At 43.8% G+C, this 22,482-nt stretch overlaps 2 protein-coding genes across 2 annotated transcripts in view; both read right to left on the reverse strand.

The window, feature by feature from the left end:
* LOC102166862 lies at nt 7,433-15,688 on the reverse strand. The gene is made up of 2 exons (XM_021089368.1): nt 15,600-15,688; nt 7,433-11,911 (listed from the first exon to the last, which is right to left on the reverse strand). Exon 2 carries the CDS (start codon nt 9,164-9,166, stop codon nt 8,180-8,182), a length of 987 nt encoding a protein of 328 aa, XP_020945027.1. The 5' UTR covers nt 9,167-11,911; nt 15,600-15,688; the 3' UTR covers nt 7,433-8,179.
* The window catches only part of LOC100627466, a 272,180-nt gene continuing 265,297 nt past the window's right edge, over nt 15,600-22,482 (reverse strand). The window contains 2 exon segments of the mRNA XM_021089367.1: nt 15,600-15,763; nt 20,196-20,256. The gene's annotated coding sequence lies outside the window, so the exon portion shown is untranslated.

The raw sequence follows: 22,482 nt of genomic DNA on the forward strand, positions 1-22,482 counted from the left end.
AGGCAGTGAAGGAAGTAAATGTTACTGCCCGAAGTTCAGAAACAAAGACGGGAAGATGCGAGCAAACTTAAATAACAAAGGTTGAAGTCCTGAGTGAAATCACTTGAATAAACTGAAAACTACTCAAATATTTGCTTTAAATAGTTTTTAGAGCTTTTAGCCTCCTGGACAATGCTCGTATTCTTCATTAGCATTACAATATGACATTTATTAATTATTTAGGCAATGGGACAGAAATACTGGCATAGAAAGAACTTGAAACTTTGGTGGACTCTCTGAAGTTGATCTAGGTTGATCTAGAGTGTGGCCATTGGGGGTACTCCAGTGACACCAGGACAGAGTTTTCAGCTAGAGCAGCAAATGTGTGTCACCGTCTGTGCATTAGAACCTCCCAAATCCTGGAGGGTTAGACTTCCGCATGAGTAAGATTTTTAAGAAAGAAATGATAAAAGAATGAATCCAAGTGAAAAATAAGAATAGGATAAAGAGCCTGGCTCACATCTTCCTGATCTATTAAGAATCCGAAAGCTGGAAACATGATCTATTATGACCTACTGGGTGACTTAATCCATGATAAAACCAAGTGACCTCAGATCAGGATTATGACAGCCCCCCAAGCTACGTACCTTGGTATCGAATCAAAACCATTCAAAGCGCAGGCTGATGGTGAGGGCATCCAAACATGTCCATCTTCACACCAATGGCAGTGAAGGGATGCTGGATATGAAGCAGAAGCAAGTCCACGTCCCCCCATTCGCATCAGGCACCCTAAGACCGCCTGCGGACAGCTGCGGGCAAGGCGGCCTATTTAGTGGATGGCATTGACCTCCAAGCAGTAGATGTCTTTGTACTGAGGGCAAAGGCTTCGGAGGGTCACCAAGAAGCAAACAGTCCACTACCCCTAATTCTGGGAGAAGAGAGAGCTTTATTGTACCTCAATGAACTTCACATCCTATAACCTCCTTTTCATTTGGTTGATGAAGTTTCAGGGCTATGATGGTTAATACTTCTAATTTAATTTTATTGAAGTTTAGTTGATTTACAATGTTGTGGCAATTTCCACTGTACAGCAAGGTGGTTCAGCCATACGCCTACACATATCCACTCCTATGCAGGTGATCACAAGACTCTGAGTAGATTTCCCCATGCTATACAGCAGGTCCACATTGATCATCCATCCCATATACAAAAGTTGCCTTTGCCACTGGCAAACCTGGACTCCCTCCCTCCCCCGCCCACCCTTCCTCTTTGGTAACCATATGCTTGTTTTCAAAGTCTGTGAGTCTGTTTCCATTCTGTAAATAAGTTCATTTGCATCATTTAAACGACACATATAAATGACATCATATGGTATTTGTCTTTCTCTGTCTGACTTACTTCTTTCAGTATGATAATCTTTAGGTCCATCCATGTTGCTGCAAAAGGTATTATTTCATTATTTTTTATGGCTGAGTAATATTCCATTGTATATATGTACCATATCTATTTCTCTGTCAAAGGACATATAGGTTGTTTCCATGTCTTGGTGATTGTGAATAACGCTGCAGTGAACACTGGGGTGCATGTGCCTTTTCAAACTATGGTTTTCTCCAGATACATGCCTGGTGTGGGGTTGCTGGATCATATGGTAGTTCTATAGTTAATTTTTTAAGGATCTTCCATACTGTTTTCCATAGTGGTTGCATCAACGGACATTCCCATTGACCGTGTAGGAGGGATCCCTTCTCTCCACTCCCTCTCCAGCATGTATTGTTTGGAGATTCAATGATGGCCATTCTGATTGGTGTGAGGTGATACCTCACCATAGTTTTGATTTGCATTTTTCCAATAATTAGTGATGTTGAGCACCTTTTCATGTGCTTTTTGGCCATCATGTGCTTTTTGGCCATCTAAATGTCTACTTAGATCTTCTGCCCACTTTTTCATTGGGTTGTTTGCGTGGGTTTTGGGTTTTTTTTTTTTTTTTTGTCTTTTCTAGGGCTGCACCTGTGGCATATGGAGGTTCCCAGAGTAGGGGTCGAATCGGAGCTGCAGTGGCCGGCCTACAGCACAGCCACAGCAACGTGGGATCCAAGCCGTGCCTACTACTTACACCACAGCTCTTGGCAACGCCAGATCCTTAACCCACTGAGTGAGGCCAGGGAACAAACCCACAACCTAGGTTCCTAGTCATATTCATTAACCACTGAGCCACAACAGGAACTCCTGTTTGTTTGTTTTTGATATAAAGCTGTATGACATATTTGTATATTTTGAAGATTAATCCCTTGTTGGTTGCTTTGTTTGCCAAGATTTTTCTCCCATTCTGTGGGTTGTCTTTGCAGTTTCCTTTGCTGTGCGAAAGTTTTTAAGTTTAATTAGGCCCCATTTGGGTTTTCTTTATTTTTATTTTTATTACTCTGGGAGGTGGATCAAAAGAGACATTGCTGTGATTTATGTCAAAAAGTGTTCTGCCTATGTTTTTCCCTAGGAGTTTTATAGTATTTGACCTTATATTTAGGTCTGTAATCCATTTTGAGTTTATTTTTTGTGTACAGTGTTAGAGAATGTTCTAATTTCATTTTTCCACACGTAACCATCTGGTTTTCCTAGCACCACTTACTAAAGAGACTATCTTTTTTCCATTGTATATTCTTGTCTCCTTGGTCAAAGATTAATTTGCCACAGGTGCATATGTTTATTTCTGGGCTTTCTATCCTGTTCCACTGACCTATATTTCTATTCTTGCACCAGTATCATACTGCTTTGATGGCTGTAGCTTTGTAGTATAGATAGTTAATTTTTTTTGATAGAACTTTTCTTTTTTTGCTTTTTAGGGCCGCACCCTCAGCATGTGGAAGTTCCCAGGCTAGGGGTTGAACTGGAGCTACAGCCACTGGCCTACACCACAGCCACAGCAACATCAGAGCCAAGTCACATCTGCAACACAGCTCACGGCAATGCCAGATCCTTAATCCACTGAGTGAGTCCAGGGATTGAACCCACATCCTCATGGTTCCTAGTCAGTTTCCTTAACCACTGAGTCACAAAGGGAACTCCGACTGTTAATTTTTGAACTGAGGTATAATTGAAACATAACATTATATTAGATTCAAGGATACAACATAATGATTTTCTCTTTGTATACATTACAAAATGACCAGCGCAATACGCCAAGTTATCTGTCACCATGCAGAATTACAGAACTCTTTCTCGTGATGAAATTTTTTTCTTTGTGATCCTTAGTAACTTTCAGATATCTATCTCAGACTTATTAAACATAGTCGCCATGCTGTATGTTCCATCCCAATGACTTAAAACACACCCCTCTATCACGTGGGTGATAGTCAGTCATGTGGTCAAAGGAATGAATGGATTTGTGAGATGATGACCTAGGCTGTGGCATATTTTAGTGGGGAAGTCTCTAACCATGCAACGACAATGATTACATCCAAATAAAAGAAGAAACTATCATTCCCAGTTTAGAAGAGTTTTCCCTTTGAAAAATGAGTAATACCTCTGGCCCTGCTCTTTAGATTTGTTAAAGTACGTCAGGCTCTTACCTGATGGGCTGTGTGATATAGTGAAAGACTGACAGAGTTTGACAGACCTAGACTCCCAAGGGCGTGTGCCCATTGCTCTTTTCAAGGTACCTATTATGTTACAGCCTGCATCATCGCGGGTCGAGAAAATTCAATTAGACGTTGTATAGAGAATATTCCACACAAACCTGGCCCTTGGCAGGGGGTCAATAAATAGTAATTTCAACACTCTATCACGCAAACAAGAATGAGATGTCTCTGCTGGTGAGAACTTGCTTGGTTGGTTCAATTTTCTTTCAAAAACCTAATTTTGTGGCAAATCAGACTCTAAAGACAAAGGTAACAAATGGATGCACCCCAGCTTACTTGGGGTACCACAGAGTCAGCATTAAGTAACCTTAACAACAGCATTGTCTGAGTGTGAGAACTATCCATCTCCCTTTGAGATGCCAAGTGTTCTTCCTCGTCCATTACTGGCAACATTTTTTTAAGCAAGGGATATTTTTAGGAGAAACACAGGAACTGAAATGGAGAAGGAATCTTTGAGCCCATCCCTAAGTATCTACGACGGCTAATATTCCAATTCCATCTTCAAATCTATTACCAAGTGAAGTGTAAGCCTGATTCTATAACCAACGAGCTCTTCAAGCACATATGTTCATGTATAGCAAGATCTGGAACTTTAGGAATTGTGTTCACGAAACAAACATGGAGGTGAAAAAATGAAAACTGTGTTTGAAATGTTAAACCTAAAAGCCAGTGCCATGTTGCTTGCCAAAAAGCAGTTACACTTCTTTGCTGGTATGTAGCCAAGGAAATCTTGTAAAGAGAGATGGTTTTTAGCATTTTTTAATCAGCCACATCTAAGATAAATGTCTCTGATTTTACGTTGAGAAGATGTCCATCTTTAAGCTCTCCAACTGATAAGAAAAATAAAAAGAGAGTAATTCACTACCTTCTTCAACTTTTGTATTAGACACACCATTTTATACACGAGTGGTGGTCTCCACTCAGAAGAATCAGTGTTTGCCTGTTAGCACTTAGCATACATCCTGGAGGCTGCTGGGGAACTCTTGCTGAGGCACCCACAGGAGACATCATCCACAGAGTTTCAGATGCCTTGGGTGCTGGTTGGATTCTCTAGCAGCCTAGACATCACAGACAATGTTCATTTGCCTGTGTGGCACCTGCAGACACAGAAAGGGTCTGGGGAAATGAAAATCATTTCCACTACAGGAGCACACAGCTGGGGTCATGCCAGTGATGTCATAACTAAGGTAATGACACTGAGGGTCCGACCAGGTTGCTTGTATTTCCCAGGTGTATAAACTTAGTGACAGTTTAAAACAAGTTCAATTAACTTGATGCAGCTTCCTAGGGTATAACATACAACAGGTAAAAACCATTCAGCATGAGATTCAAGTCATAAGCATAAAAGATGTCACTGTTTTCTTGGTTTTCCTCTTCTATTAAGACTTCATTTTTTTTCAGGGAAGCTTAAGATTCAGGGCAAAATTGAGGGGAGGGAGAGGATTTCCCATGTACCTGCTGTCCCCACACACAGAGCGCCCCCGCCCCACCCCCACCCCCGGTTACCTACAACCCACGGGGTGGTACGCTGGTTACAATGAATGAACCTGCACTGACTCATCGTGATCACCATCATTTACATACAGTCCCTCTTGGTCTTGCCCTTTCTATGGCTTTGGACAAAAGTATAGTGACATGTATCCATCATCCTGTTTCATACAGAGTATTTTTCACCAGCCTAGACATTATTTCATAAGAGTGTAGTGGGAATACATCACAGTCCTTAATGAAATAAGTGATTCTCTCATGAAACTTACTCAAAATATCCTACCCTGAATAGCATCAGGGACATGGCACTGTGTAATCCCATTGTCTGTCGCACATTTTTCTGGGCCCTTAGTTTTCTCGGGCAGGTCCTCACGGTTCTATCAAATGCAGTAACTTTGAGTAGAATCAGGTAATTTTCACAGTCCTTAGGAGACCCCTCATAAAGCTGGTGTTACAGGCTACGTACCCTTCATCATCTTTTCCCTGTGCTCACCTCTGATACCTCATTGGTTTATCAACAGTTTCAAAATTTTGTCCACGTGTCTCTCTCTGATTCTCTTCATGAGACCATGAGGGACATACTGACACAAACTCCCAGTCCATGTATTATATAGATGCCCAAGGTAGCTATGAAAACTGATTTGAAAACTGAACTCTGATTACACTAAAAAATAGGAGTTCCCATTATGGCTCAGTGGTAATGAACCCAACTAGTATCCAAGAGGACACAGGTTCAATTCCTGGCCTCGCTCTGTGGATTAAGAATCCGATGTGGCCATGAGCTGTGGTGTAGGTCCCAGATGTGGCTCAGATCTAGTGTTGCTGTGGCTGAAGCTCCGATTCAACCCTTAGCCTGGAACTTCCATATGACATGAGTGCAGCCCTAGAAAAAACCGAAAAAAAAAAAAAAAAAAGCCACAATTTTTTAAAAAATAATATTTTGTGGTTTTGGTCACCTGGCAAATTAAAGATGCAGAGACCCTTAGAAAAGGGATAATTACAGCTGAGTTTAGTGCTGATAAGTTTATATTTTGGAAGCGCAAAGAAACACAAAAAAATGAGCTATGCATCCAGAGAGAGGCACAGCTCTCTTCCCTCCTGAGCTTAGTGAGCTACGGTCCCCTCACAGAACGACACTCTCTGCATAGCCTGATCCCTGCTGAAGGTCACCTAGTCAACAGCTATAAACAACTGTGCCTTAGCCAGTCCCAAGAGCTCTGCAGACCCTCTCTCTGAGCATCTAAGGCATTTTTATCTGTACTGCTTAATGGGGCACTAACTCATAAAACTCCTGGCCTCTTACCTGCTTCATATATAAATGTCCTTTCTCTTCAATGTGATTATTTCTTATTTAATAGTTCTATACTTTTCAGAGGTCTTGGGACAGTATCAAAAATATTGTGTGCATAATATTATATAAATTATATGTGATATATATATATAATAATTCTATAAGCACCTGCTGAACTATGTTTACATAAATAATATCCTTTGAAGACTATATCTTTAGAAAGATGGAACAATTTGGTCTTCCTAAAATGCTTTGTGAGAAACTATTTGAAACACTTTGTTTGCATTTTGTCCTATTTTTCCTAAGAGGTCTGATAGGGGTTTTCTGGTCCCCCTACTCCAAATGGATATTTGAAGGTATTTCTCTTTTTGTGTATTTTTCTCATCAAAAAGCCTATATTTGTAAATGTTCAGTACTTTCTACTGAACATGATGATTAAATGGTCAAATGCAGCTTGTGAGTTATAGTCAGGAAGTAAAAGAAAGGTTATATCAGAAATCGGAAAGTTTATACACCAGGTATGGAGAGATGTGACTGAGACAGCTGGTAGGTGAGTGTGTGTGTGAATGTGAGTGAGTGCACGCGTGTGTGGTGTATGCTCTTGTGTGCCCTCATTCCACTGGGTGGTGTTTTCTGTGTTCACCTCATGTTTCATGGGGACATCATGTGCATAGAAACACATGGGAAATTCCTGTTTCGCTCACCTTGTTCCTTGAGGTGTCAATCACGTGGGAACAAGCTCACAGTCTCTAAACAAGCGTTAGAGCCACACTGATGGTACTGCATCTCTATCCCACGGTTGTCATGACATCTACCTCTTATCCTCATTTCTGGTCTCAAAGGTGATGAAGAGGCGCCCTCCTCCTCTACGAAGCCCCATCTCCCAACAGAGCTTTGGGTCCCGCTGCTTTCCAGGGCCTGATGTCCCTTAGGCCAGCTCTCTGCCTGCCGCAGCCTGATGTGAACAGCATCTCTCCCTGACACCTTCTCCTCCCCCTTCTCCCTCCCTGAAGCCCTGCTCCTCCCCTGCTGTGTCCTCCGCTAACCCTCCTACCCTGTCCTCAACCCACAGCTGCAGGAAAGGCTGCAGACCTGGGCCACCTGCAGCCATGGCAGACTCGCCCCCTTAGCTCCCCCGGCCTGTAGATGCCCACATCCTCTTTCTATTCTCATTCCCAGCCCTGTGAAGCATCGGATTGCTCATTGGTATATGATTTTCCTTGGGTTCCCACAGCAAAGGACCAGAGACTGGGTGGCTTAAAACCACCGAAATGCATGTCCTCTCTCCATCGTGGAGGCTGTGAGTCCCAAATCAAGGTGTCAGCAAGGCCATGCTCCCCTGAGACTCTGGCCAGAGTCCTTTCTAGCTTCTGGTGGTGACCCCCGTCCCTGGCACTCCTCGGCTTATGGCTGCATCCCTCAGTCCCCATCTTGGTCATCACACAGGGTCTCCCTGTGTGTGGCTCTTCTCTCTTATTAGGATGCCAGTATTGCATCAGTTCTACTCCAGTAAGACCTCTTGTTTTTACATTGAAATTACATTCCCCAGGGTTAAGATTTTAACATCTCGAAGGGGGGAGGGGGTAGCATACAGCCATAACTGTCACCTCCCCTTTCTCAAAATTATTTTGTTCATTTGCTTTCCAAATGCAATAAAAATATTCTTAAATTTCTGAGGTTTTACTCTGTGCTGAACATTTTACGTATCCCATATAATCCTCACTACTCTCTTAGACAGGTGCAGTGATTTTTTGCACAATTTACTGAGCATAAAATTTTAAATAACTACTCACAGATACACAGCTGGTCCAGCAGCTAGAGTTTGAATCTGGGAGATCTGATCCCCACACCTCTCAGTGCACTGCCCCTCTGGCCCATAATTCTTTGACCAGCAACCCAGGAGAACTACTGGGAAAATGAGGACTTCATTGCTGATCCTAGACAACAGGGCTGAAATAGAGTGAAGGGAGAAAACTCCAAACTGCAAAGATTTAGGAGAGAACAGGGAAGAGAAAGAGACAAAGCAACAGGGGAAATGAGTATTTCCAAAGGTTTGCGAAGAAAGGAAAGAGAAAGCCCAGTAATTTATGAGCAGAGTGAGGGGCAGCTCCAGAGCCAGAGACATGAGTATGTCAGAAACAAGACCAAGCAGGGCCCTGCAACCCCTGGGCCCAAAAGCCGTTCTGTGGCCCTCGTTTCTTGTTTTCAGGAAATAGGCCTCATTCAGCCTCCATGACCTTCCCTGGGTTCCAAAGGGCAGGTTCAAACAGGTGCTGGTCAGGGAAGGGAGGGGATTCGGAGACCAGGGAGGAGCTGGCAGGAGACCAGAGTGCAGCCTGGGGGCAGGTCCTGGTCCCACCTCAGGGATACACACAGCACAATATTTTGAGTTCTTCTGCTGAACCAAAACCCCCAACAAAAGGAAGATGTTAACTACTTGTCGAAGCTGCTTTATTCCAGAGAGAAGGTCACATAGTTTGAGGACCTCAGAACCCCAGAAGCCCAGCAGGAGAGCCCCCGAGGCCAGATTAAAGGAGGCTGGCCCTGCACAGACCCTGATCCTCTTTAGCAACCCCACCCTTGAAGCATTGCTATAAAACTCCTCACCAAATCTTCGGGGGCAGGGAGGGGGGAGAAGAACACACAGGTTTTGAAGGCCTGAGCCCTCTGTGTCCCCCTCTGCCTGCAAAGCAATAGCGTTGTGCTTTTCTCCTTCACTCAGAACTCTGAGTTTCGGCAACACAAGAGATCGGAGACGAGGTTTAAACAGAAGCATCCTGAAGAGGCAAGAAAGAATGAGGATGGCTGAAGAAACACAACCTTGAAATATAGAGGAGGATGAAGGCCACGAGGAGACGTGCTGGTCTTGGGAAAGACCGTTTCACCAGCTCTAAGGAGAGGGTCACAGAAAGACGGTTTCTCTCTGGCGTCTCAGCTTCAACATCTAACGCCCATCCCGGAGAGAGCTCAGCAAACGCCCTTTTTCTTCTCTCTCCACAGAGGTTTCTTGGCTTCTTAAGGAGGGGGCCATGCCATTCTTTTCTGCCATTCCTCCAAGAAATAAAAACTGACTACTATTTGCAGCCAATAATCTTTTCGTTGAATATTTAGCCATTCTGAGAAAAATTGATTTCCCCCTGAAAAGTGGTTACCTTCTTTCTGTAATTTATTCTGTGTTGCGGTTTTGGTTTTTGACGTTTATTGTATATTTAAGCAGAACTACTCTACCGGCTTTTCTTTTTCTTGGTTTTTAAAACATTTTTTTGGCCACACCCATGGCCAGAGATTGACTCTGAACTGCAGCTGTGACCTACACCACAGCTGCGGCAACGCTGGATTCCTTAACCCACTGAGCCAAAGAAGGAACTCCTCTACAGGCTGTTCTTGATGAGAATTCCCCTGTGACAGTTCAGTGGTCAGAATGGAGATGTCATTCAAAAATACTTCAGCTCTTATCACTGAGAAGAAGGATCAAGTTAAACTGTCCCTAGACCTGCCATCACAGGAGAGTCAGCTGCATGGGTGGGACACTGGCTTAGGGCTGTAATCCCTACGCGCCAGGTGAAGTCAGCTTGGAGTGTACCCCAACTCCAAGTTCCCAACAAACAAACAAACAAATGGAGAAGAAAAAGAGAAAGAAGGAAGATGGAGGGGAGGAGAGAAAAGAAAGCTATAAAGTGGTACAGAGTTGTGCCAAAACCAGGATGACACGCTGGCATCCATTTAGCTAATGGCCAAGAACTTGTGAGTCCACATGGATGTCTAACCTGTAAACACTGAAAAGGCCCAAGATGAATGTTCCTGCTGCTTCTTGCACGCGGGCTGCCCTGCTCTGGCCCCGCCGCCGCCTCGTCTGGCTCCTCTGCTGCCTCCTCCTACTTCGGCCCCCACGGCTCCACACAGACTCCCCGCGCCAGCAAGAGCCACCTACCAGCCATCTGCCAAGCTGCCTCCCTGCCCTCATTCATCTGAAAAACTCTCTTAAATCCCACCCCAGCAGGAAGGCTCCTCAAGTCTGTGGGCAGGATTGTAAGAATCTGCCTCAGGAAGATAAAGACAGGGATGTTTTATACTTTTTATGAAGTGTTTTAATTCAGAACTCTTTCAGTCTGTACCATGACCATGGAAGGTACTGGATGTTTCTAGAACAGAAGCATTTTTGTACCCATTTTACAAAAGGAGGAACTCAAAGCTTAGAAACATCAGGTGGTTTGCCCTCATCTCCTAGATAGTACAGGTCAGACTAGGAACTCAAATATGAGTCCTCTAACTCCTGCTGCTATAAATTGTTTTTAAAAAGGCAAAAATGTATCACACACTCTATCCTAGGAGCATAAGGGATGTGCACACGATTGTGCAAGGGCCCTGGGAGCTCATAATAAATATTAAAGCGATTCATCTACGAAATTAATTGCCTTCATACAACAGTAAACCAGAAGCAGGAAACTACTTTCTAGGAGTGAATGGCTTAGCCACCAACTTTTCCCAAGCAATAGAGTGCTATTTAGTGTTTCAATTTGCAAAAATGCCATAAAAAGCTTAGCCGATCTCTGGGCAGGTTTCGAAGTAAATACTAACGATACATGGGATTTCTTTACGATGCCCTCAAGGTGAGAGTGATCACAAGGGGAATTTAACAATGCATGCCTCAAGGGAAACCAGCAAACATTAAAGAAATTTCAGCCAAGTCACTTTCATTAAACTTCCATGCTTTCAACAGAGAGTCGTGAGTGTCTCGTCCATGTCAGGCAGTGGAGGGACTCGGGACTCAGCCACTGAGTGAGGTCCAGTGCCTGCGCTGTCTAGGGACTCGGCTCTGCCTGCCCTCCTCAAACTCCTCTCTAATGGACTCTGCTCTGATCTTGTCTTGGTCATTTCTGGAAGAAGGTCTCCTTTTTTTCAGCCTAGCTCTTCGTGACACTGCAGGTGCTCCTCTGGGGACTCTGTGGCCTGTGGAGGGCAGCTGTCAGGACTGTGGCAAAGCCTGACATCCCTGTGCCTGTCTTCCGAAGGAAGGAGCCTGCGCTACTCTCTCCACCATCCTACAGTCGAGTTCCCCTTCAGGAGCTCTGATCAGGTTAGGAGACCACTGCAGCGGCCCACGTGGCCTCACGCAGACCAGTTACACAAGTGGAAGACATTCAGCATTTGGACAGTAAAGAGACGGTCGGTGCTTCAACACCACTTGGCTGGTGGCTCATAAATGTTGTGGATTTGGTCACATGACGTCGTATAGGCACAAAGTCACATTTACATTTGGCCAGTTCTTACCTATCTTCAGCAGATGGTAGAAATCACAGTCATAAACAGAAGATTTCATAGAGGAAGAGAAGTTCCAATACAATGGAACAAAACACGATAAAAGTGAAGAGGGGCCAGCAGGACTTCTGGAATGGGGTGCTAGGGCCTCCTCCATAAATGCAACGGCAAAGGCGACTGAAGTCAAAATGCCCAGGACTCCCGAAATTAACTGAAGGCTTGTCACAATCCGAAGAGCACTAACTCAATGAACACGACAAACCTGGGTGAGAACAGATGGTTGTGAGCATTGTGACTTGATCTGCTTTCACTTCTCCCCTACCAGTTCCACAGTATCCTTAAAAACCAGCGACCCTGCCATTATGGCAGCTGGGAAGACCAGCAGGCAGGCAGTACATCCAGACGCAACTCAAACTACTGAAAGCCGACAATAAGGAGAGAACATTGAAAGCAGCAAAAGAAAACAACTCTTAGACTCTCACGTCTAAGGATGCGCAATAAAATCGACAGCAGACTTCTCACCAGAAATCAGTGGAAAACACTACAATGACAAAAAGCCAAAAGGAAAATTGTCAAACATGAATTCTATATGCAAATTAAGACATTCTCAAACAAAGGAAAACTGAGGAAATTCATCACTAATAGAACAACCTTACAAGAAAAACTTAAGGGACTCCTTCGGGCTGAATTGAAAGGACACCAGAAGTAATTCAAACCCATACCATCAAGAAAGTGTAAAAACAACCCACAAAATGGGAGAAAACACTTATATGTCATTTATGAGATAAGAGACTCATAGCCAGAATATCTAAGGGACTTTTGAACTCATTAGTGAAAAGACAAATAACCCAATTAAAATGAGCAAAGACTCTGAGTAGACATTTCTCCAGCGAAGGTACAAATGTCCAACCAGCACATGAAAAGATGCTCAACATAATTAGTCATTAGGGAAATGCATATCAAAACCACAATGAGACATCACTTCACGCCCACTAGGATGGCTAGGATCAAAAGACAGTAACAAATTTCTGTGAGAAGGCAGAGAAATAGGAGTCCTCAGACATTGCTGGCGAGAATGTAAAAATGTTTTAGCCACTTTGAAAAACAGTTTGGAAGTTCCTCAAAAGGTTAAACACAGAGTTCCTATATGATATAGCCATTCTACTCCTAGGTATCTACCCAAGAGAAATAGCACAGAAAAACTTGGATGTTCACAGCAGCATTATTCATAACAATTATTCCTATTCATGGCTAAAAAATAGAAACACCCAAATGTCTACCAATTATGAATTGCCAAATGCAATATACCCATATAACTAAGTATTAGCCATAAAATATGAAATACTGATGCTTGCTGTTTGTTTTGGTTTTTTTGTTTTGTTTTTCTTTTTACAGCCACACCTGCACCTGGAGCATATGGAAGTTTTCAGACCAGGGTGGAATTGGAGCTGCCACTGTGGTCTACACTACAGCCACAGCGACACTGGATCCAAGTCCTACTGAAACTGACAGTATTAACAGCCTGAACCTAGCCAGAACACAGACTGGGACTTGGACCCATATGCCAGGACTCGAACCTGGCCAAAACCCAGATTGGGACTTGAACCTGAGGTTTTAAATTAGAATCACTCACCCTGTGTCTGGACTCACTGAAGTTCAGGTTCTTCATGTCTCTGCGCAGAATGAATTCAGCGAGAGACAGAGTGATAGGCAAGAAATAGATTTATTAAGATAGGACACTCGTGAGAGATGCAAGCAGGCAGGCACGGACACTCTGCCCTGAGGATCCGGTGAGCTACAGGTTTATCATCCAAGGCGAGTGGGGGTTGGAAAAGCCTGCCTCTTCCTTTCTGGGAGTAAGCTCCTCCTTAATATCTGGTAAGGTGTATCCAAATCTGCAGAAGGGTGGTCCTCAAACTCTTGTCCTTGGTCTGAATATGAATGCAGACCTCATCCCATCCCCCACCCAATGACCTGAGGCAATTCTCATGGCTCCACTAATGAAGCAAACCTGCCTTGTTGCAGAGATCTCCCCAGGTCCCCTAAGGTTCCTTCTTTAAATGTGGTCCTTTATTGGGACTCCTACAACTACCTGTGTCTACTCCATCCCTTTCACCATCTGCAACCTATGCCACAGCTTTCGGCAATACGGGATCCTTAACCCACTGAGCGAGGCCAGGGATCAAACCTGCATCCTCGCGGACACTGAGTTGGGCTCTTAACACACTGAAGCGCACTGGGAACTCCTGTTAAATTTTAAAAAGCCACACACAAAATACTCTATGTTGTATGAATCCATTTATATGAATTATCTAGAAGAGGCAAACATCTGGGGATAAAAAGTAAATTACTGATTTCCAAAGGCTGGAGAATAGAGAGTTGGGAAGTTACTGCTACTGCCTATAGGTTTTCTTTTGAGGTTGTGAAAATGTTTTAAAATTAGAGTATGGTGATAGCTGGACAACTCTGTGAATGTACTAAACACCATAAATTGTACACTTTAAATGAGGGCGTGTTATGGTACGTGAGCTGATCATCATAAAGCTCTTTGAACAAAAAGGTAAGAAGTGAAGATAATTTACATAGATCTACGATCACATACTATCACTTGCAATAAGGTGCTGAGAAACTTAATTAAAAGATATTAAACACTATGTACGGCAGAAATAGATACCATGATTAGGGCTGGGTAGTAATGATTTAATAACAACTAAAATTTACCAATTACTTTCTATGTTCCCCTGGGCACTGTGCTATAAATTAGACCATTTTACAAAGTACTTTTAGAATGGCTCAAGGGTAATCCCACTTCTCAGAATTTGTCATAATGGAATAAGACAGCAGTGGTTAGGAAAAAAAAAAAAAAAAAAAAAAGAGCTTTGCTTAGAAAAAAAAGAAATTAAGGTAAAAAAGTGTTTGTTGCAGCATAATGTACAATAGTAAAGACCTCAAAGCCATTTAAATGTCCAACAAAGAGCAGCGGGCTTCTGCTCCACAGCACAGGGAACTGTTGTCTGGTCTTTGGGGTTAGAAAAATAAAAGAACGGGTGTGTGGGTGGCTGGGTCACCTTTGCTGTGCCGTAGAAATTGAAGGAACATTGTACATCAACTATACCTTGTAAAAAATTTAAAAAAAATAAATGTCCAACAAAGTGCTTCATTCACCTATGGTAAATACAATGGTAAATTTCACATACTCAGTATTGTTTTTTCAGAGCCAGTCGCAGGACAGCTAGTCTCCATCCTGCTCCATGGCCGCCTGCCCCTGGCCTGGCCTGGCCCAACCCAGGCTGGGCATGTCAGCTGGAGCTTTCCATACACAGTATTTAATCAATAAAAATTATAACTAGAAAGACCAGCTCCTTGTTTAAATCAGGGACCACAAAGTTTCTTGCATTACACAATATTAAAAGCAAACATTTATGGAGCATTTCAGGTACTGCCTTAAACACTTTCCAAGAATTAATTCATTTAATCGTCATGGTAACCCTTTGAGGTGAGGGATATTGAGGCACATGGCAGTTGAGGGACTGGCAGAAGTCACCGGGTTAGTGCGTGGTAAAGTCAGCATCTGAATCTTGACCATCTGACCCCTCAGACCAAGTCCTGGCCCTGGGGCTGCACCCTCTGTCCAGCAGAGCCTCATGCTCCATGGACGCGGACGAGTACCAGAAAAGATACTCCAAATGGAAACATCTGACTTGACAGCAGGATTATGAGTAAATTTTTTCCCTCTAATTTTTAAACTTTCTTAAGTTCCTATACTCTATGGCTTTATACAAATGAAAAGTAGGGGAGAAACAAAAATCTTATATCCTTGTCATTATTCTATTTCCTAACTCCCTTAGGACAAAGGATTTCATGTTCCCCAAGAAAATGTCCTCTATTCCATCTTAGGGAACGCATGTTGTAATATGTCTTAGTAAGAAAGTTACAGCATGAGATTTTACCTTGAAGGTATCTGCACTGTTGGCGTTAAACAGTTGGTGTTTCCCAGAGCCCAAAATAATAGGACCCGCACATCTTGTTTCTCCATAGTCGTAAAGGGACACTGTTGCCGTGGTGCCAGCATTTTCAAGATCCCCAGTGACGACAGTAACCTTCCAATCTCCTTCTGCAAAGGAAAAAGGACATCAATACGAAATTGTGGAGGAGAACCATACTGAAACTAGGAAATGAGGAATTCTATTTAATCTACTTAGTTATGAAGTGAATAGTTAGTGAAATCAAGAAATATTAACATAATTGCTAATCATGGGCTCCTTTTTGGAAGGTAGCATGTGGAAAAGTTTTGGAAATATAGCATTTCCATTACAAAGCAAATAAGCCTTGGTCTTTTCAGAACTGTATATGTTTTGGAAGTATTTAGTACCAGGTGCTTGGCTGGAAGATTTAGGAGTGTGTTTAGGCATCTCTGTCAAATCTTTGCGTGGGACTGGAAGACAGACACACGGGTAGCCTGGTGTGAAGGCAGGTCTACACTAGGAATGTCCTGCCAAGCTAGGTAACACAGTTTGGTGACTATGCCAGAATCACCGGGAGCATGCAGAAGACCTAAAGACAAAGCAAAAAGAGCTAAAAAGGTTTTCAAGAAAAAATACAGGAGTGCCCAAAGGTTTGGAAGGAACCAACAAGACAGGGAGGATTATACAGGATTAGAATGCTGTCTGCAGGACCCAGCAAAGGGATCTGGGTTCGAGAGAGGGAGGATGAAGAAAAGATGCGTTTGAAACAGAGACAATGTACCATGTAGGCAAAATGGATGCCCAGGCTTCCTGCAGGGCCGACGAGAGGAGCTGAACGAGAGGAGCTGAAGGCTGAACGAGCAGAGCACGACAGAAAACATCTTTTAAAAAGAACTATGTCTTGCTTTACGATTGATTTAGTTGGAAAGACAAATTGAGATGGTATTTATTTGATCACTCTGTGCTCCTTGGAAAACGACACCATCAACTGCCCAACAGTGAAAGCCTCGGACACTGAGCCCACACCAGGCAGTCAAGCGAACAGAGAGAGGCTGAGGACCTGTCAGCGGGAAGTCCACGCAGGCACGCAATCTACTCACCACGGGTCACCTCTGGATTGCAGGGGCAATTGAAAGATGTCTCTGCTGTCACTTCAAAAGGCTCCATAAACACACCCTGCCTCGTGAGCACTGCTTACGTTTCCAAAATGTGGCAAAGACCTACCACCATTCTGGACACTGAGTTCTCAGGAATGCCTCCCCCGAGGTGTTAACTTCCCTTTTAATACAAATGCTCCTCTCCCTCCCCAATATACCCACAGACATCATTCCAGTACCCCTGACTGGCTTAACAAAACCCGTGTCAGGTAAATTTTTCACATACTGTTACACTTGATACACTTAGAAATGTTACACTCCATAAAGATGGAGCCTAATCCTTGGTGCCAAAATGCCAAGGAGGAGAGGACTAAAAGGGGCCAAGCCCTTCCACCCTGGAGCAAGTGGGCCCTAAGGGGCTGCAATTCCTGTGGGAGGACAGGAACATGCACATTTCAAACTGTAATTCCACTGAGAATCCTATCATGATACCAATTCTTAGAGAAAGCTCCCCCTTGCTTTGATGAATGATTCAAGAAGTAAAGGGACCCCCCCCCCCCGCGGTGGCTCAGCGAGTTAAGGATCTGGCTTCGCCAGTGTAGCGGCTCTGGGTCGCCATTGTGGCACAGGTTTGATCCCTCTCCCAGGAACTTCCACATGCCACAGGCGTGATCACAAGAGAACAAAAAAAAAGAGGTTAAAGAATTTCTTGGAGTTCCCATTGTGGTTCAGCAGTAATGAACCCGACTAGTTTCCATGAACATGTGGGTTCGATCCCTGGCCTTGCTCAGTGGGTTAAGGATTTGGTGTTGCCGCGAGCTGTGGTGTAGGTCATAGATGCAGCTCAGATCCCACGTTGCTGTGGCTGTGGTATAGGCTGGCACCTGTAGCTCCAATTCGACCCCAGCCTGGGAACTTGCCTAGGGTGCAGCCCTAAAAAGGCAAAAATAATAATAATAAAAATACAAAACAGGAATATTTGTAGAAAATAACATAGAGGAACACTCTGAATCTATATTTAAAAGTTCCACTGTCCTGAGAAAGTTTATTTGTATCAGACCTAAAAATATGTTTTTAGTTTTTGTATTGCTTATAACATGTGTCACAGTTACAAGGTTTTTTTCCTATAATTTCTGAAAATTTCTTCACCAAAAAAATCAAAAGAACATGAGTTCAGATATTCTGTCTATATATGTTTCTCTCCTTTTCTTTCCTTAAAGTTGCTACCTACTCGACTCTAAGAAATCATACCAGAAAACACTGTCATCTGTTAACCCCTTTAGAAATCATTTCTATTAACTCAAAGCTTTCAAAGGAAAAAAATTTCATGTAATTCAAGTCTACATATTTATCTTGTCTTTACCAGTGTTTTGAAAGGCTTAAAAAAAAGTCTGTTGACTAAGAAATAAACGATTACTGATAATCTACCTCAGACTGTCCCATTTTATCCTCTTTTTGTTGGCTTTCAACCTTAAATCTGGGATGATACTATAGCAGCAACCACCACTTGAAGAAATCCTGCTGCAGAACAAAGAAAAATTTTCTTGGTGACTACATCTTAGGACGCAGAACTTTTTCTTTCATGTTAAAAATATTTTAAAAGTCTTCTAGACACACTATCTGATCTCTAAACAGCCCACACAGATCTGCATGTCTTGTCAATAACAAGTGAGGCTTACCAGGCACTTTCACTTTAACCAATGAAAAGTATATGCTCTCTCAATGGATGTTCTCATGCAGCTCAACGCAATAAATACGGATACAACTGAACTAGAAAATCCTGAACTTCAGGGCCTAAGGCTATGCCAACCATTGGAATTCAGTAATACTTGCTGACCAGATGATTTACAGATATTAAGCATCCCTATTATGTCAAAGCTTTGTGATAGACATTCAAGAGGCTCTAAGGGACCATGTGAGTCAAACTATTAAATCAGACTCAACAGAGTTTATAGATCTTACCTAATATCAAGTTCACTGATGACTGGCTAGCAAACCACAGGCTAAGTGTTCTTGGAGAGATTGTGGGCCCAGGTTGGCAAACTGTGGCCTGCTGGCCAAATCCAGCCCACCACCTGTTTTTTGCTTGTTTGTTTGTTTGTTTTGTTTTGTTTTTTGTCTTTTTGCCATTTCTTGGGCTGTTCCCGCAGCCTATGGAGATTCCCAGGCTAGGGGTCTAATCGGAGCTGTAGCCATCAGCCTACTCCAGAGCCACAGCAACGCCGAATCCGAGCCTCATCTGCAAACTACACCACAGCTCATAGCAACACCGGATCCTTAACCCACTGAACAAGGCCAGGGATCGAACCTGCAACCTCATGGTTCCTAGTCAGATTCGTTAACCACTGAGCCACGACGGGAACTCCGCCCCCATCTGTTTTTGTAATTAAAGTGTCACTGACCACAGCACCCTCGTGTGTCCATGAATTGTCCATGGTTCCTTGTTTTGCAAAGCCTAAGATGCAGATTCAATGGCCTCTTATCATAAAAGGTTGCAGACTCCTGCCTGAGATGAACAAGATAATTCAAAACTGTCCCCTCCAGCCCACATTAGAACACTTGCTGGTTCAGATTTAACATGCAAGCTATAAACAACGCATGCAGCGTTATTAAGCCCTATTTTACTTACAGTAGGCAACCTGGACAGATCAGGTGTGGCCCCCTGTGTGTGTGACCTTATTTGAAGAAGGTCTGGCTGGTACCTCCCAGCCTGCCTGCTCTTTGGAGGGGTGAGTTCTCCTGTTCCAAGAAGGGCTGAAGTCGATTTCCCTCCCCTCAGGACTTGGTTGCCCTTGGCCAATACAATGCAGCAGAAAGTGACATTTTGGGACTTCCGAGTCTATGTCAGCCTGGCTCTGTGAGAGCCCTCCCTGGTGGACCCCAGGAGCCATGATGGGAAAACCCAAGGCAACAGAGAGGCCTCGGGGAGGCAGGCAACTCCAGGTGAGCGCCCAGCCCAGGAACTGGCTGCGTGGCTGAGCCCCCAGGGACGTCCGGCTCGTGTACCTTCAGATCCTGCACTGCCATCCTGTCGGACTAAATCACAGGAGAGGGTCCAGGCAAATTCACCTACAGCTGAGCCATGTCAACCCACTGAAAGGGGTTACCGTATTGCAAATTACTGTTTTGAGCCGCTGAGTCTGGGGCAGTTTCTTGGGCTGAGAAAACTGGAAGAGCTGAGGAGAGCATCTCACAGACAGGAGCTCTCAATCATCCTTTACCTAGAGACGCCGTTACCATTTCTTCCAGGGGGTCTGAATGTTAGCAGGTATGCAAGGGATTTGACTGAGGCATTTCTTTCATTTCCCAGGTAAAGGGGAAAAAATAGATTGCAGGCCTGCTGTTAACATTTTCCTCTCCACATTTTTTTTAACTAATTGGAGGTCTATTTTTAGGAAGGTACGAATGAGTTATTTTGGTGAACAAAGTTCCCATCACGGGCAGAGTTCACGCCAGCCCCTAGAGCCAAACGTTTTGTCCTTACCTTATTCTGTGCCTTCTGTTCCAGGGGTTCCTGCACTTGACTTTGTAGCTCAGAAATGACCCTGTGGTTAAACATAGAAACATCTAAGGCTAGACGCATTTTCTGTTACTTGGCAACTATCCACTGAATGAATACTCACAGAAAGGCAGGGAGGATGCATGTAAATTAAGCTCTTACCCTGGACTCGTTAGCTCACCTACTGAGGGGAAAACTCTCAAAGCTGCCTGCCGTGAAGTCACATGAGGCTCAGTAAAACCGTGGGACTGGCACACTTGGCACAGACAGCAGCACTTGCCCCTGACACATGCCCCAGCCTCACGGAGGAGGCAGTGAGGGTAACAGACGGGGCACCTCTGGGGCTGCACCTCTGCAGGCAGCACCTCTGCAGGCCTGGTTACAGACGGGTAGGTGGAGGCAGCCTAAGAAGACAGGTACTCTCACATTTGAGATGCCTGTGCAGCTCCTCCTTGATGGAGGGGGGAGCATCGCGGCAGGAGAGACGGAGAACTGCAGGCCCTAAAGTTAACCAGACCCACCCCCTCAGCCACAGCCCCGTGAGGGTCCCCCAGACTTGAGGTGGTAAATCCAAGATTTCCTTCCACCCACATTCCCCCTGTTCCATGAGAGAAGCCAGAACAAATCACATCCTCTCCATCCTTTCTTCCATGGTGATATTTTCACCTCCCTTATAGGCTGGCATGCCTGCCCAATGCTCAGCTCAAGGCCACTCGTAGCACTGACACCCTCTGCCCACAGCACTGCCACAGAGGCCCCTCCTCCCAGGAGCCCCTTGCTGTGCTCCATGCTTCAGCCTCCAGAGGGCACCTTCCCATCTCCAGAGCTGGCCCTGATGTCCCTCCTCCACCTCTTCTCCTCCATCTGGTGAACACCTTTGACCCCAGGCTCATCTCAAAGTTCACCTCCTCTGAGAAGCATCTCCAGGGCCCCTTCCCAGTCACTGGAATGAACCCTTCTCCCCCGGCCTCTCCGGGACCCTGTGTGCACTTCCGCCCGCCCTTGGACATGCAAATGAACGTCATCACTATGCACCTCCCTCCCTTAAATGTCCCTGTGTCCTCAGGGCCTAGTACACTTGACACATGGAAGCTTCTCAAAAGAAGAATGATGGAAAGATTGGGGATCTGTTAAGACATTTTTTGAAAAGAAAGACCTCATATGTGAGGAAGGACTTTCAAGGTATTACTAGGAACATTTCAGCACAATATAAAAATATTTCTCAATTAACAAAGAACGAGTCTTTCTGATGATATGCCATTACTGTGGTTCTTTGTACAAAGGACAAGGACATTGTTATTTATCTCATAATTGGTCTTGTTATTTGCACAAAGATAATAGAAACAATATTGACCTTGTATCACCCAAATTTTGAAGGGTGTGTAAATATATTTCAATGAGATTGGCAAAGATATTATAAACAAGACAAATTATTACTTTATTCTAATTTTGATAATTTTATCTCTAAACAGTCCTTTGAATATAAACTCACAAGTCCTTCAAAATGCAACCTCGTAAGAGGATCATGAGATTTTTTTTCGAAAATTTAAAGTACTTTACAAATATTTTTGTGCTTCCAAGAGTCAAATATCATTAATCCTACTATAAATATAAAGCAACAGGGAAATTATGAGCTTACTACCATAGGAGATGGGATAAATTTGAACTGAATTAGAAACAGTTATGCTTCCTAGAATATGGTTTCAAACAATGCTTCATTTTATCCACCTTAAATCTGGAAAACAACCATAAAACACTACCAGCAATGAATCTATTATATATTTCACATTGAATTGGTTTAGGGTGAGTCTTGTTATTTCTCTGACTCTGTTTATTATGCATTGCTGTGGTGAAGGACACCCAGCATACAGGCTACATAAAGAATCAGCACCAGAGACCGTGGACAGCACCACAGTGGGCTCCTAGGTCCAGCCCAGATGCTGGTCCAGCGAGGCTTCCACCAGATGCTCAAGACCCGAGACACATCTCATCTTGAGGGAAAGCAGAGTTTAACAGCGAACATCTACTGGGTAGATCAGACGCACCAGGGTCTGTTTAAGTGCTGTACCTAATCCTCACAGCACCCTGATGGTTTCTATCATTGTCTCCACGTTATAAGAAAGAACAGAGGCTCACAGAGAAAGACATTGATTTCTTCAAGCCACGCAGTGAGGAAGTGGTGCCATCGAGATTTAGAATCTGCACCATTAACCAAGACGCTCAGCAGCTTTTCTGCACGCTGCAGCTTGTACTACATCACGATGAAGGTAGA

Source organism: Sus scrofa, chromosome 4 (assembly GCF_000003025.6).
Source record: "Sus scrofa isolate TJ Tabasco breed Duroc chromosome 4, Sscrofa11.1, whole genome shotgun sequence".
In the NCBI taxonomy this organism is placed as follows: Eukaryota; Metazoa; Chordata; class Mammalia; order Artiodactyla; family Suidae; genus Sus; species Sus scrofa.

Bases quoted from the DNA above. Each gene is read 5' to 3' on its own strand.
- LOC102166862 (XM_021089368.1), bottom strand. From the start codon at position 9,166: ATGCTTCTGTTTAAACCTCGTCTCCGATCTCTTGTGTTGCCGAAACTC.